This window comes from Heterocephalus glaber, unplaced genomic scaffold (genome assembly GCF_053883595.1).
Source record: "Heterocephalus glaber isolate CG9 unplaced genomic scaffold, H.glaber_assembly_v1.0 deba00001572, whole genome shotgun sequence".
NCBI lineage: Eukaryota > Metazoa > Chordata > Mammalia > Rodentia > Bathyergidae > Heterocephalus > Heterocephalus glaber.
In genome coordinates this window covers 23977778-23993129 of record NW_028258357.1, presented here as the reverse complement: position 1 = coordinate 23993129, position 15352 = coordinate 23977778, and the positions used below count along the sequence as shown (strand labels likewise).

The 15352-nt window shown below is 57.9% G+C and overlaps 1 protein-coding gene across 6 annotated transcripts in view; it reads left to right on the top strand.

The window, feature by feature from the left end:
• Large1 (LARGE xylosyl- and glucuronyltransferase 1) overlaps nt 1-15352 on the top strand; it is a 334576-nt gene that overhangs the window by 261400 nt on the left and 57824 nt on the right. For all 6 annotated transcript variants that reach the window (XM_087192775.1, XM_021258337.2, XM_087192773.1 and 3 more), the window contains one exon: nt 9132-9236. In XM_087192775.1, the coding sequence (XP_087048901.1) occupies nt 9132-9236 (105 nt within the window). The remainder of the gene's footprint in view (nt 1-9131; nt 9237-15352) is intronic.

Sequence of the window (15352 nt, the reverse complement as noted above, 5' to 3'; positions counted from 1 at the left end):
CACATGCACCTCTACAGACCTTTCTGTCTGTTTGTTTGTTTGTCTGTCTGAAGCAGCATATTGAGGTTTTCAAGCCAGGTTTTCTTTTTCGGGATTCTTATCCTCCAGAGTGTCAGACACAGAGGCACCTGGGGAGCTCTTTAAAATGACGAATTCCCTGATCCACCCCAAAGTTGGGAAATTGGCAAATGAGACACTCCCGAGAAGGAGCCAGGTGCATGTATTTCTCTAAAGCCTCCCCAGAGGACCCCAGTGCCCACCTGCTTAGAGCTCATTATTGTAATGAAGATGTGGTCCGGAAGCTGTGGAACTCAGCAAGGGAGCTGAATCGGCCCCCAAGGTAAGGACGGCGTGATGGAAGAGGAAATGGCATTTTGTCTTCTTGAATCTCCCTCTCTTCCTCCCACGCTATAGACAGCTTTATGGTGTGTGAGCGCCAACATGCCAGTGCTGCGTGTGCCTGCGAGAGGCATAGGTGTGTCAGGGCAGAGCCGCCTTCTCTCCAGCTGGAGCGAGATCTCAGGCCAGCCCTGCGGTGTAAGGCCTCTTCCTGCACTCGCAGATGCCACCCACACATCTGCCTATCGAGGGGGCTCAGTCAGAGCTTTGGCCAAAGACCCACATGCACTGCTGTCTGGTGCTATCATGGGCACAACCTGGGCTGTCCCAGCTGGCAGGTGCTGGCTAAAGCCCTAGACGACCTAGCAGGGAGGATTCTGGAGCCAAGACAGCTCTTGGAGGGTCAGGTCCCATTCTTGCACAGCCCTGAGCTCTACCAGACAACGTGAAATCCGAAGAGCTTGATGTGGGCCACACCCCCACGTGCAGGGGGGCAGTTGGAGTCCTGGCTCCAGGACGCATCAGCAGTGTGTCCACAGGCAGCAGGGATGCAGTTCTCCATGCCTCCATTTCCTTTTCTGCTGGAGGGCAGGTAATAATCCCTATCTTCTTGGGCCCAGCACCTGGTTTCCAGTGGACATTTCTGGTTATTATCTTTGCTCTCACTGCTGTGACTCTTGATAGGAAGAGGAATAAATAGGGCGAGGATTATTGTCATGTTCTTCTGCCTAGCACATTAGGTGTCCTGGCACCTCTGAGTACAAGTGGAGAACAGATTTCTGTGTTCTAGCTTGAGCCCACCTTTCTTTTCTAGATTTAGTTCCTAATGATAACAGTCAAGCTCCACAGCTCCCGTGTTGGCCATCTCTAAAGCCTTAGGCACTGAGCCAGGTGCGGAATAGATGGGCTCCCTCCTCCTTGAATGTGCCACAACGGGTTCCATCAGCCCCACCTGACAAAGAACGAGTCAGGCTCAGAGGCTGAGGACGAGGCCTCTGCAGACGGCCAGGACTTGCCCTTCTTGGTCCACACAGCCTCCCTTCCCAGGGCAGGTCTCTGCTGGGCTCTGCTCCTCCTGCTCTGGGCGCGAAACTCCTACTTGTTTTTTAAGGCCCAGCACAAGCACCACCTGCCTCAGGAGGCTCCCCGGCCCCAGTTGCCAGGGATTAGTCTTTTGTAGCGTTTCCACTGGGTTTTACCTGAGTTCCTTGGTGGGGCTTGTCCCATCTCACATCTTAGGCACCTGTGTCTCCTATGCCTACCTGTAATGTGTTTTGCACCAGCCGGTACTCATAATTACTTAGCAAGAACTGTCCGTCTCACCACATAGATGCTAATTAAGTGTCCATCGAATTAAGAATGAAAATGACATTCAGAAAGGTGGTCATTAGTACATTGTTAAGCACATCTGTGCTTAAACCTGGTGGTGCTGTACAAGGGACTTTCTTCCATTCATGGAAGAGGAAACGGGCACACACTGGGTCTGGGGCCTAGCTTTGGTGGTAGCTGTGAAATTCCCAAACTGCAGGTGTGCAAGTCCAAGCACTGCTGTATACCCAAGTTCCATGACCTGCAGAATTCCCACCTTGAGTGGCCTTTGTCCCAGGCCAGGCCTTCCCATGTGGCCCCCTCCGGCTTCTTGCTCCATCCCTGGCACATGATTTGCCCATCGGCAGAGGTGCCCGGATGGCATGAGGAGTTCTAGCTCAGCACTGCAGTGGCCCCCGGGAACAAGCTCTGTAAAATGATTGCTTGTGAGGAGCCATCCTCCTAAGTGACCGGGTCACCATCAGTCAGAATATGTGTCCTTGGAATGGAATTAGACTCCGCCGGGAGCTGAAAGGTTGCATTTATAGCAGGTTCTGCCATTTCCATGATGCCTTTCATCCTGTGACACTTCAACAGAAAGTTAATTGAAATGGAAAAGATCAAGCTCAAGGTAAAAAGCAGAGGGGGCTTTATAAGACATTGAGGATTATTCCACACTGGGATAAGGCACGGATTTAGAAGCCTAGCACGCCAGAAATTTATTTTGAAGCTACCATGACAGTGATGTGCCCCAAATCTGCCTGTCTCTAAGGAAAACGTTGCGACAGTGGGTGGGTAGGCATGCCCAAGTCCACATGTGTAGGGGAATGTTTGGAACCCCGGGGACGATGATTGCGTTTACGCCTTAATCAGCTGTGGAATACGCGTGAGTGTGAGTGGCAGCTGCAGAATCCTCGAGCATCCACATCCGGGGAGGCCGTCAGGATGACTGGGCAGGAATAGCCTCCTTCAGAGAAGCACAGGCCTGGGTCTCCCAACAGTTGGCCTGGCCTAGAACTCGGGTTTCCTGTGGCATGACTGTAGTGCTCGTCTATACTCACAGAGCTGGCGCTGCGTGGGGAGAGTGCAGACCCACCCTCACGTGTGACAGGGGCGCCACGGTGTGTGGAGGTGCTGGGCAGCAGCGTGGAGCCCAGGATTGGAGCCGCGTGTCCTGCTTCCTCGCTGACCCACGCCCGTTGCAGCACACCCGACGCCAGCTGCTTAGGGCAGAGTTGGCGTGCGCTCACTCACTGCTCTGTAGGTGCTAGAACGCAGCGCCCACCAGGTTTTTGCTACCTTCCCTAAGTGGCTTATGTGGCAGTGTTTCAGCAGCTCGCCACTGCTGAGGCTTTCTGAGAAACAACTCTTTCCATATGCTTAGTATATTTATCTGACACTTACAGCCCTGAATTACAGCAAGAAGCGATGGCTTGGCCAGGCTTGGGAACAGCCAGACACACACACACACACACACACCCCCTTGGAGAGCACGCAGTCTCACCAGAGGCAGCAGGGACATGCATACTCAGGAGGTAGGGCCGCAGGAGCCTCTCTATGTCCCGCACGTCCACCCGTTCATGTGGCCAAACTCCCCCAAAGACAGGAAGCGCTGTTGGCAGGCCCCTAGTGTCAGCTCCATTGCCCCTTTAAGACCTGGTCTTGGAAAATGTATTTGTGTTTAATTGACACATAGTAATCATATGCACTATGGGCTTCAGTGTGACATTCGGTCCGAGTATGCAATGTAATTTTTGGTGTGTCCGTCACCATTGACATTTATCTCCAGGTTGGGAACATTCGGTCTTCTCTCCTGGCTGTTTTGAAATAGACGATTCTTCTTGTGAGCCATGGCTGTCCCCCTGTGCTGCAGAACTCCGTGTTATTCCTCCAAGCCCTTCCACCTGCTGATCCTCGCCCTGCCCTCCTTCCTCCCACACGTCTCCTGTGAGTTGCTCTGATACTTACTAGAGACGGGCTTATCTGTGGCTTGGTTTTAGCAGTATGCACCTCTCTGTTAGGATCACCAGGTAAACAAATCTGTAACTAATGGGTTCATGGGACTTGGTCCCCTGGGAAACTGCACATAGGATAAGTACTTGTTGGAGTATAAACGGGCATCCCTGCCTCTATTAGCTCAGCCAGTGGTGGCACACATAGTTCAGTGCTCCTGCGTGTTCCCTTGGGGCCAAAACACTTCCATGGGGCAAGAATTGGGGTGGCCTTGGGGGTGTTGGCTTCTCTCTGCCTCTACTGAGGGTGACTTGGTAGTGGATCTGAGTCGGACTCCTGTGAATCTGACCCTTGAATTATCTCAGCTGCTTCATCCAGAGCATTGATTCGATGCAATTCAGTTAAACAGCCTCAGCTGTGTACTCACCATGAAGCAGGAGTAACAAGAGATGTCTGGCTGTCCCAGTTCCCAGAAGGGATTCCTAGTGGTCCAGGTTCCTGGCAGACTTGGAGAGAACCCAGGCCACTGCCTGAAGGTGCAGGAGGCAAAATGCTAAGAGGAACCAGAAGTCAGAAGAAAGTCAGTCTTGGTGAGCTTAGCCAGAACCATGTGACACTCCAGGAGCAGGACAGAGACAGCACGAGGGCCAGCACATGTGGTCACCGTGCCGTGGAGGGCCTGGCTTCTCAGGATGGGGACTCCCCTTGCTGGCTGCCACTGGGTCTCTACATCACTGCAGCTTTGCACACTCCGGGACAAGTGTGCCCGGGGAGGAGGGGAACTGTGTTTGCTTCTGGGAGACTACACAGAAGTAGGGAGCCATCCCAAGAAGGAAACCAGTGACAGCATCTCAGGTCCTGTCGGCAGTGACGGTGATGTCGGCCTCAGCTTGGCCCACAAGCCTGGAAAGTGGAAAACCATTTTTAAAAACTGGCCTACAACAAACCACAGCCAGAGCTCAACACAAGAAGAAAGATTCACCAGTCCCTGTGTTTACAACTCTGCTTTATTTATCACTCAACCTACTGTATCTTAAGAAAGGTTTTAGGCAACCTATAAAAAAAAAATAACAAGGATTTTTGAATTCTACATGGTTTGGTTTTTTTTGGTACTGGGGATCGAACTCAGGACCTTGTGCTAGCGAGGCAGGAGGCAGAACCACGGAGCTAAACACTGGCATGATTTTTATTTTAAAGCTGAACTCTGAGCTCTTTGGAAGCCAACACTAAAAGAAAGGTCTACTTGGTCAACTGGAAAATTTTTGTTGCAAAAAATTACAAGTTGAGGATCCTTTATTGAAAATGCATGCTTCTACAGATTTCATCTGTGAAACAAAGCACCAGAGTGTGGGATCTCCCGCCCGTGGCAGCCTGTCAGGACTCAAAAGGCTGCAGACTCAGGAGCATTTCAGATTTGGGGTTTGGGGTGCGGGGTCGCTCTCCCTGCTGTGTGTCCTCACTCTTGTGTGGAGTTGAGCTTTCATTCAGGTTTGGAAAGATTTCCCACCTGGGACTTCGCAGGCTGTCAGCTACGAGCTGCGGCAGACAGTGTCCAGTGTCAGCGGCCACGCTCTGGCAGGCAGAGCTAGTGAGAGCTGCCCACAGCGTCTTCAGCCCACAGGAGGCAGCCACGACCTTCCCCAGCCCGGCCGGTGGCTGAGCACCCTGGTCCTCGCCGCCCCAAGAGTCCCCAGCCCCTCTCAGCCATGGGAAGTTGTGCAGGGTGAAGTTCTAGAAGCAGAAGTGACCGTTTTGTGAGCAAAGGCAGGCGCTCACTGCACTCGTAATACTTTTGAGTAGGGAAAGGGCTGGGGCGGCCTCAGTGTCTCCAGGGGCCGCACTGAATGTGCCGCTGCTCGGATGCTGCTCTGACCCCTGCCACCATGTGGCCAGCACCTTCCCGACCTCCTCCCGTTCACCAGGAACAAAGGTCACTGCGCAGCTTTCCCCGCCACTGGCTGCTGGCCAGCGGCCGTTCCCACGTCCTGTCTGTGACGCCGTGTTCGCACACAGCCTCTCACTTGGACGGGTGCCGGCCTGGGCCTGCCGGGTCCCTTTCCGGGGCCTCTGTGCCCTGCTGCTCCTCAGCCACAACTGCCAGGGCCAGGGAGGGCGCCCTCCCCCGAGGCCCTCCGAGGCTCCCTCACGCCCTGCATCTCTGTGTGGCCCGGCCCCAAGACAGACTTGGGTTTTGAGGGTTTTGTTCTGTTTCTGTTTTTGTACAACTTGCAGAATGGTGCTCGGTGCAAATCAGCACTTCATTAATAACTGCCGGGTGGACGGGTGCGGGAACTCGCAGTAAGTGGCTGAAGGCCTGAGCAGGTGCGACTCTGAGTTAGGGCACCCTGCGGCTGAGCACCCTCTGTCCCCTGCACACGCACAGGTGGACGTGTCCTTTGCCGCCCACTCCGGTCTCCGTGACTCGGCCAGATGACTCGCTTCCTCCAGACTTGCACATCTCCACACTATCTCCAGGAGGGAGCAGGCTTCTAGGAAACAGCAGAACCCTGCCCGCTTTGCCCCAGGGATGGGAATTGGTGTTTGCTGTTCAGCATGTGGGGCTTGGAGTAAGAAAAGCCAAATGGCAGAGCCTGAAGGAACCCAGAGTCCAGAGACTTCTGCCTGTTAATTAATGTCTAGGTCTTGCAGAGTGTTTTTTTCTGGTGTGATTTTTGGCCATATGGAGGCTTGTGTCTTCTGCAGGCTGCTGTTGGTTTGCTCCTCCACTCTCACATGTAGTACAGCCCCTGTCTGGTTGTGGGTGCTGGTACCGCGAAGCTTCGGCTTCCTGAAGGGAGGGGAACCCTGTCTCCCCTGTGAGTTTGTCACCCAGAGTCAGCATGACGGCCGTACTGAGCTTCCCAGGGACCTTGTGGCTGGACTATTTCCCGTGCACTTACCTGTCGACTGGAAAAACAAGTGTGCAAATGCAAACAATTGAGTAAGAGCTACATAAGGCCCCGCGTCTTTTGGTAAAAATAATAGGACTTTGTCCAAATTGAACAGTATTTGACAATTTGCAACATTTTATTTTCATTTTTTAATAAAGAAAATTAAACAGTGCTCTTCTTTACTTCTATGTAGAAATAAAACAAAATAACAATAGTTAATACATTGTGTATTGTGAGCTTAAAAGAATGAGCAAAATGTTACTCAGTCCAAATCACAGGCAAAAAAGATTCACTGTTACAAAGAAGAAACAAACAAAGGACAAAACTTTCTTATCAATGAAAAAAAGAAACTCATGGTATAAAGTGAAACAAACTAGCATGTATCTTAGGGTATTTTTGAAACCCCAGGAGAGATGCTGTCAAACAACCCGTGATAGAAAGGAGGTGACTTGTTACTCATTACAGAGAATCAAAACTAGAGCCCAGAAGGCAAGCGCGGGCCCAGGGTGCACGTTTAGTGGCTGGAAAAGCTAGAATGGGAACGTTGGCCACCACCACCCTGAGGAGCCCTTTGTGCAGCTCCAGGGGCAGCAGAGGCTGAGGCTCAGGTGCCACTGCTGCAAGGGCGGAGGTGGGTCTGTGAGTGAAGTGCCCGAAAAATGCCAACCGAGTGCGTCCCTAAGAGAGAGACCCAAAAGTGCTTGGAGCCAGGTGGGCTGGACACAGCCAGCTCTGTCCCTGACCCTGACGAGGCCGTGTGGAAAAGGAGCAGCTCACGTGTCCTGGGACCCTGTGACAGCAGCCTGGAGGACAGTGGCAGCTCTGCATCCCGGTGTAGTTGCCCATTCCCAGAGATCACGGGAGAGGAAGAATCCCTATTCAGACCGAGCAGGAGTTTCTGAGCCCTCATCAGCGAGCTCGGCCTGGTCCAGGAAGTTGGGGTGGGCTGCTCGGCTCTGGGCAGATGGGGTCGGGCCTGAACCCTCGCTGCACTGAAGACCCCTGAGCCAGCCTTGCTGTACTGCCCACCCCGTGCCCTGGGCAGGACTAGCCCCGCACCCGTGCTGGGGTCCCTGCTGAAGGAGGGGGCTCACTGCACCCTGATGGCCCTCTGGTCTCTGAGGCCTTTCCTGCAGGGCAGCTGCTGTCCTCCCCAGGGTCAGAAGTGCTCTGTTTGCGAGTCATTCCTAACCCTGAGAGCACTAGGAAAACTGGAGGGGTTTAGAGCGGACCTTATTCTTATTGGCACAAGTTTTTGGTACATAATGACTGTAAGGTTTGGCCAGAGCACGAGCGAGACCACCAAGGCCGGCAGAATCTAAGCAGCATTCCAGGAGTTTATCCCCATCTGGGTGCAGATGGGCCAGGGGGAAGACGGCCATTGCCGCGGGGCTTGGTTCTGGGGGAGCAAAGGGCAGGGAGGGTGAGGCAGGGGAGCTGCTGACGGGGTCACTGGGGGAGAGGCTGGAGGGCTGAGTCGTCGTCGGGAGGGGCAGAGAGGGGGTGTTCAGGGTGGAAATGAGTCTGGCAGGTGGCAGGAGGAACAGGGAGCGAAGTCTGCCGAGAGCAAAGAAGGCCTGGGCATGTGGGGCCTCGGGCCGTTTTCCCAGCTGGCGGCAATAATTGTCCAGGTCTTGGGGAAGTGAGAAGTCAGAAGTGCCCTTTTCAGGCCATTTGGAGCCATTGTCTAGTTTGTACCGTGGCCGCGGCGAATTACAGAAGAAAATGAGAGGTTTGGGCTTCAGGTCGGGAGTGGGAGTGGGATGAAGAGGCTTGGGGTTCTGAGAGCACAAGGGGAGAGGAGGGCAGGACAGAGGGAGGGAGGCGGGCCCTAGCGATGCCTGACGCCGGAGACCAGACCGGGGCTTTTGGGAAAAGGACAGCTCCTGGGCAGTCCTTTCCCAAAGGGAGCCGGGACAGTGAGCAGGTCAGGCGTCCCGAGACTGGGCGGCCGTCAGGAAACCTAGCCCCGCAGATGCAGATGCGACCAGCACTGGGTTTCCAGCACCCTGTGAGCCTGAGCCAGGTCACACAGAGCCCTCTGGGCAGGAGAGGTTCAGACAGGGAGCGGCGGGTGAAAGGTGCAGTAAAAGTGTCTCTCACTGGCCTGAAGAGAAGACCTGGACTAGCAGGGAGCTGCAGCAGCGGGAGGAGGCCAGAGGTCACATGTCGGGTGCACTCGAGCTGTGCGGTGGGTTCGGGAGGAGCTGGGACCCTCCTGAGAGGAGCTCGGGCCTCCCTGCACTGGTCTGGGGGACACGACTGTGACCACCGAGGCAGGCAAAGTCGAAGCAGTGAGGCGAGGAGTCATGGTGACCAAGGGCGACAAGCCACTGGCCTGGGAGGAGGGTGCAGGAGTGAGCAGGGCTGAAGGCGAGGGGTGGCCTGGCCCCCGGCTTCCTCGCAGATGTCTGGGCGGCCTGGGCAGAGTCCACAGTCTCGGGCTGCCATGCTTCTCTGGAGTGGGGACGGGGGAGCGGCCGCCCAGCCGTGGGAGGGGAGGAAGTCAGCGCAGGTTCCACGGGGCCGGCTACAGAAGCTGCCGGGGCAGCGCAGCGCAGCGGGTCTGTCCGCGCTGTCCGGTGACTTCCTGGGCCGCCCGCCGGCCCTCCTGACTTCGCTGTTCTCTGTGCTCCACAGGGCAGCAGGCCCTGGGCTTGGTGGAGAACCAGAGTGACTGGTACCTCGGGAACCTGTGGAAGAACCACCGCCCGTGGCCGGCCCTGGGCCGGGGCTACAACACAGGTAACCCGGGGCTATGGGGGGCGGGGCTACAACAGGTAACCTGGCGGGGCAGGGCCCCCAGGGGGGAGGCGGAGCACACAGCCCGTTCTTCCCAGGCCGATCCCAGAGGGCTCTGCACTAGCAAAGCGGCCGGCCTAGGGGCTTTGCTCTCCTGAGGCGGCAGCGGCTCCTCCCCTCAGCTCCTCTCCTGGGCGGGACCTGGCTCCTCACCCTGTGGGCTCCGTGCACCTGGACACAGCAGAGTTCGCACCAGAGACTCAACCTCAGCCCCTCTGCACTCACCAAGGCATGTCATGTGACTTCCGCCCTCAGAACACATGGGCACGCACAGGCGCCCGGCCAGGCACGCTTGGAGTGATCCCCTGACACCACGGCCCCGAATGCCACGTGTCTAGAGCCGCATCCTGTGTCCCGCCTCGCTGTGAGCCCTTCTCTTTCCCGTCCATCGCTGCTTTTCAGCCACTGTGCAGCAGCTGTCCAGTGGCCCTGCTACAGGCTGACCCGACTCACACGTGAGTGAGCACTGAAACGGGGCGACCTGCGCCCTCCCCCGGCCGCGTCCTGCCCTGTCTGTCTGTCAAGGCCTCTGGATCCTCTTGCCTCTCCTCCCGGCCTCATTGCAGGTGCCAGGGAGCCCTGTTCTCCAGGGAAGCAGACTTGGGGTCTTTATCAGGATTTGAACCTGGAGCCCAGGAAGGAAGGGCAGGAGCCCAGCTCCTGGGACAGCACGCGTGCCGGGTGGGGCCCGTCCCCGGGGCCCGCATCACTGAAGGTGCTGTGAAAGCTGATTCTGGGGCTGCGGTGAGGAGAGCACAGAAACGCCAAGCAGGAGCGCAGCCTCCCGGGCAGAGGAAGGGCAGGGGTCGGTCAGAGTTCGGCACGGCGCTGGCGGAGGCCAAGGAAAGGAGGAGCAGCGGCGCGCCCCTCGCACCCAGAGGCTGTGGCCAGGGGGCCCCGCGCGGTGCACCAGGACTCCCTGGGTCATCACGGAGGGCCCAGGCGGGCAGGGCTGTGGAGGACGGGTCGCAGCTGGTCAGCAGGGCGGGAAGCAGGGCAGCACTCCAGTCACCATTAGGGCGGCACCCGCGTCCCTCGAGTGTCACCCAGGCACCATGCCACATGCCGTGCAGCATTCACCTCTCGTGATGCTCGCGAGCCCCGAGGAGAGGCAGGCGCTGTGTCCTCTCCTTAAACCAGCGGACGCTGACACCTGGGAGCCGGCAGCTGCAGCCCCAGTGAGTGAAGACACCTGCGTGATGCCCGCCAGCCTCCCAGCGTGAACTGTCAGGGCTTTGGGTTCAAGCTCTTTGTGAAGGAGCCGGCGGGCGCTGGGGGCCCAGGGTCGGTGCTGTCTCTGGAGCAGAATCTCCCAGGACTGCACTGCGGGAGCCAGGCACGCGTGTCCCGGCAAGGCCTCCCGGAGCTGTCCTCCCAGTGCTCCAGGCCAGACCTGGGAGCCATAGCAGCCAGGGGGAGAGTGGCAGGCAAGTGACCCCCGTGCTTGTGAGGCAAAGGGGTCTCAGAGAAACCCGGTGTGTGCGCTGAGCTTCCATCCTCAGGATGCAGAGTAGTGGAAAGGTCACACCCAGGTGCGCACAGTGCCCGATGACACGGAACCAGCCCACCGTCCTCAGCCCAGCGCACGGGGAACAGGGTTTTGATGAGAACAGCGCTGTGTCCCCTTTGCTGCAGAAGCTGGGGACAGGAGGCCACCCCTCAGGTGCCAGCTCTGAGCAACTCCGGCCTTGCTGGTGCCTAAGGCGGACGTACAGCAGGAGCCTGGACAAGCAGTGTGCCCGCTTAGACAAGCCTCACCCAGACAGTAGGTTCCAGTGGGAACTGCGGCCTCTGCTGGGCCTCCAAAAGGCTCTTTCCACACAGCCCCTCTGAGCCTCGCTGCATGTCGGGATCTCCCGGACAGTGGGGTGAGAACGGCAGCCCTGGCCACACAGCATTACCTCCTTGAGCCCTGGCTCTGCCCTCGTAAGACCGATGACACCCGTGTGGGCACTGACAGTCACCAAGGTGCCTTGCCCGGCATCTGGTGCAGAATTGGTCCTGAATACATCTTAGCAGTGGCCTCTTGCATTTTATACCACTGACCAGGTCAGGAAACAGGGTCCACCTCGTGAAAAACAGTGTGTGCATAGTTGTCCAGGGTTTGCCAGAGTCACCCGGGTCCCGGGTCAGAAAGAAGCAGGAAGCACTTCATTCTCACCCATATTCATGCAGCCATCTTGTCCACTATCTGCACAAATGCTGCCGTTTTGTATTATTTTAGGGGAAACTGGCCTCTCTGGTTCATGTGTCAGCTTCCCAGCTGTGTTCTACCTTGAAAACCCCAGTGAGGCAGGGGCTGTGTGGGAGACCCGTCTGCCTGTTGGAAGCCCCCCAGTCTGCAGAGCTGTGGCCGAGGGCCTGCTGTGGGCTGTGGGCTGCTGAGCAGGTGCCTGTGGGCAGGGCACTTCAGGGGCCGGGTGGAGCTTGTTCTCTTCCTGCTCTGGTGGGCTGCAGGTGGACCAGATCCAGCCCTTCCAGCCAAGCCCCTGCTACGCACCCGAGTCTCACACGAATGTTCTTCCCGGCATTAACTTGGGAAGCAGCTGTTTCCCTTGAAAGATCCAGTGAGGCTCCCACTCTTTCTCTTTTGCTCTTCTTTCCCAGTCTGCTTTCACAAAGCCAGGGTCCCTGGAAGACTCAGGAGAGAGCTGCCCTTCCTCAGTCCCTCCCTCCCTCCCTCCTTCCGGGAGTTGCTTATAGCTTGCTTTCATCATCGCACAGCTGCAGGTGGCATGTGGAGCTCTCTGTGACCTTGGGTGGCCTTGAGGGCACCTCCTCATGCCAACATGGAGGCATCCACTCCTGACCAGGGCCTGTGGACCACCTGCCCGGTGCCAGGTGCTGTCACTCGACCAGCACCCAGCTGCCAGCAGCACTTAGAGCAACATGGGGTGCCGGTGGCTCATCCGGGCTCAACTCACCTCAGTGGGTGAGCTAACGGGGAATATCTGGAAAGACAGACACCAGCAAAGGGGAGAAGAGGAGGAGAAAGGGATGAGTGGGGGGTGGTGGCCAGGGGAGAACATAGGGCCCCCCGGCTGCCCGAGGACAAGCTGTATCCTCAAAACCCAGTTGGCATCATTGAGTTGAGGAATGTGCTTTAAAAACAGCTTACAAGTGAAACACGTCCTGTTCCTGTCAGACCCCAAATGAGGCCAGAGATGGGCAGGGGAGACCAGGCTCTCTCAGGAGGGAGAGACTCCAGGGATCCTCACCCGTAGGACAGCAAGGTGAGGCCGTCCCAGGGCTGGCCCACCTCTGCTCTGTGTGGGGCCTGGGCTATTGAGAAAAGGCAGAGGGTGAGTGACGGGGAGCGTCACGTAGGACGGCGACTCTGTGGAGGGCCTGACAGCCGACCACTTGCCGGAGCCCTGCAGAGAGGTGCAGAGGCGCCGGGAGCGGAGCGGCCACACCTTGAGGTCCTGGCCCCTCCTTCCTCTGAGCCACAGTCGTCTCTAGAGGTCCCCACGCCTGAGAGAACAGCGAGATGGCTCTGTCACAGTCCTGTCCGACAGACTAGATGTAAATGTAGCTCGCTGTTCCTTCCTGACGTAGCTCCTTATCTAGTATGTGTTACTAAATGGCTATTCTGGCAAGGTTGGGGCAGGAAAAGACTTTACTCTAGATGACTGATACCAGGAAGCTTCCTTCGAGAAGATGGTAGCCTGGGAGAGAAGCGTTTGCTCGTTCCCAGAGGGGGTTCCATGGCCGTGAGCTGCTTGTGACCCGGCTGCTCTCTGCCCCCCAACAGCCCCTGACCGCCGCGTCCTGACCAGTGCTCTCCAGTGCCACTGTCCCACTCATTTTCCCCTTTGCATTTTCTGTCATCCGGGTCAGGCAGGTGTTTTTGCCAATTTGACCGCTGCCCATTGTGACGGCCAGAAGTCCCTGTCCCCACACTGCCAGCGCCGGGATTGCAGGTGCAGTGACGCACAGCCAGAGAGCGCGGCTGTGAGCCTCAGGAGCCAGAGCTTGCCGGCGTGCGCTGGCGCCCGGCACCGTCACGCTTAGAGGCGGAGATGTCCTCGCCTGCCCACAGCAGAGCCGTGGTGCAGGGGAAGCCGGGGATGCACTGGCTCACAGGCCCTCACCTGCCCCGCAGGCTCAGAAGAGGAGGGCCCAGCGAGCTAGGGCCTGTGGCCTTGAAGAGCAGAGCCTTGGGGCTCCTGCCTGAGCTCAGAGGAAGTGGGACCTGCCTTCTGCCAAAACCAGAAGGAGTGCGGGGCAGAGCTCCAGAGCTGGGGCGGACAGGACCCGCCCGCACCCCGAGGCTTCCGACCAGAGGGTGACAGGGACAGTGAGGAGCTGCAGCCCTGTCTTCCTGGGGATACAAGCTCCGTGAGGTCGCGGGTCTCGCTGTTACTCCTAGGTCCCCACCTGGGACCCGGAGAGCTCGGGCCCAGCTCCCTCGCCCCTGCCTATGTCGCCTGGCGAGGGCCAGCTTTCTGCTCAGGGCAGCGCCGCCCCGCGTCCTCCCTCCCTCACTGTGAGGGCCCGGTCTCCTTCAAGAGGCCTGGCCTTCTTGGCCATCATTTCCCAAAGCCGCTTCCTACCCCATCCCCTGGGGGTTAGCGTGTCAGCCGTGACTGTCAGGGGCTGCACACGTCCAGGCCTTCCTTGGGCCGGGAGCAGTGGCCTCACAGCAATGCCATGGAGCCAGACGACATCTCCCTCCATCGGGACCTGTGCCACGCGCGTGCCCCTCTCCCTGAGCACCGTGGGACTCTGTCTTGGTGCAGCAGCTGCCACCAGAGGGCACCACACTGTACTGCAGATTTCTCAAACTTTCCCATCCTGCCTCGCAGAACCCTTCCGCTTTGAGAAGCAATTCCCCCAGCCCCGCCCACCTGCACCTGCCTGGTCTCCTCGTCCAGGAGTTTGACTGCTCTAAGCGCTCCCTGCAGGTAGGCTCACCTGTGGGTGACCAGCGTATTCCCCTCAGCATGAAGGACCCAGACGCAAGGTCGCAGGTGGGGAAAGCAGTATGGAGCCCCCCATCACAATGCCCACTTCCGGGTGCATATGTTCAAAAGAGCTGAAACCAGATGTCAGAGGGGTGCCTGTGTCCACATTGGCAGCGTTTTCACAGAATCCAAGGTGAACAGCCCAAAAGTCCACTGACAGCAGCCGAATGGAGAGAGAAGAGGTGGCCTGTCCATGCGCACAGTGAAGTGTGATTCAGCCTCAGACGTGAAGGACGCCCTGCCCCGTGACAACAGACGGCAGCAGCTCTGTCCACAAGGTCATTCTGCCAGGGTGTGTAAGAGCAGTCTCACAGAGCCCAGGCGCAGCCACTGTGGCAGAGTGTGTCAGGAGAAACAGGGCTCTTGTAAGGTGCGTGTGCAAGCTATATGCATTGAAGAGCCCGCGTTCCGCACAGGGAGCTGGTCAGCTGAACGGTGGCCTTTCGCAGAAGACGACACGCACAGGTCCTTCAGGAGGAGGCTTAGCTGCTCTCCACTTGCGTTGCAGACCGCCTGGCCTTCTTTCCCTCTTCCTTGCACCTCCGCCCTGTTTTCCCACCACCCCTGCGGTCTTGGGTGCCATTGATGCCTGGGTTGGGGTGCATTCATTCGGGGGCGAGCCGGTGAGTGCCAGCCTGTGGGGTAACAGCCCATCCCCAGCGCCCAGGCGCCTGGGTGGAGGACTTGGCTGGGGTCTGCGGCTGGCGGGGAGACCCCAACCTAGACAGTGTCCTGTGAGAGAGTGGGGCCCCTGGAAGGGGTCATGCACCTGCAGCCCCAGAGCCTGTCTCCATTCCTGCTGTCCTGGATCCCAGCCGCTGGCCCTGCACGTTCCCTTGTGGCTGGCAGGGCCCAGCATCCCACGCCAGTGACATCGCAGAGACGGGGAGCGGTCTCCTGCTCCCCTGAGCTCACTGGGAGCTGCTCGCTGTCGTCCACCATTGGGCTAAACCAGCCCCCGTCCCCAGAGCCCCACGGCGCCGCCCCTTGCAGAGCGGAGCTGACAGAGGGCAGGCGGTTGTGAATCAGCCCGGCACAGCACAGAGGGGCCCCAGGACCGTGCTGAGAGACAGGAACCCGCAGCGAGAGCCG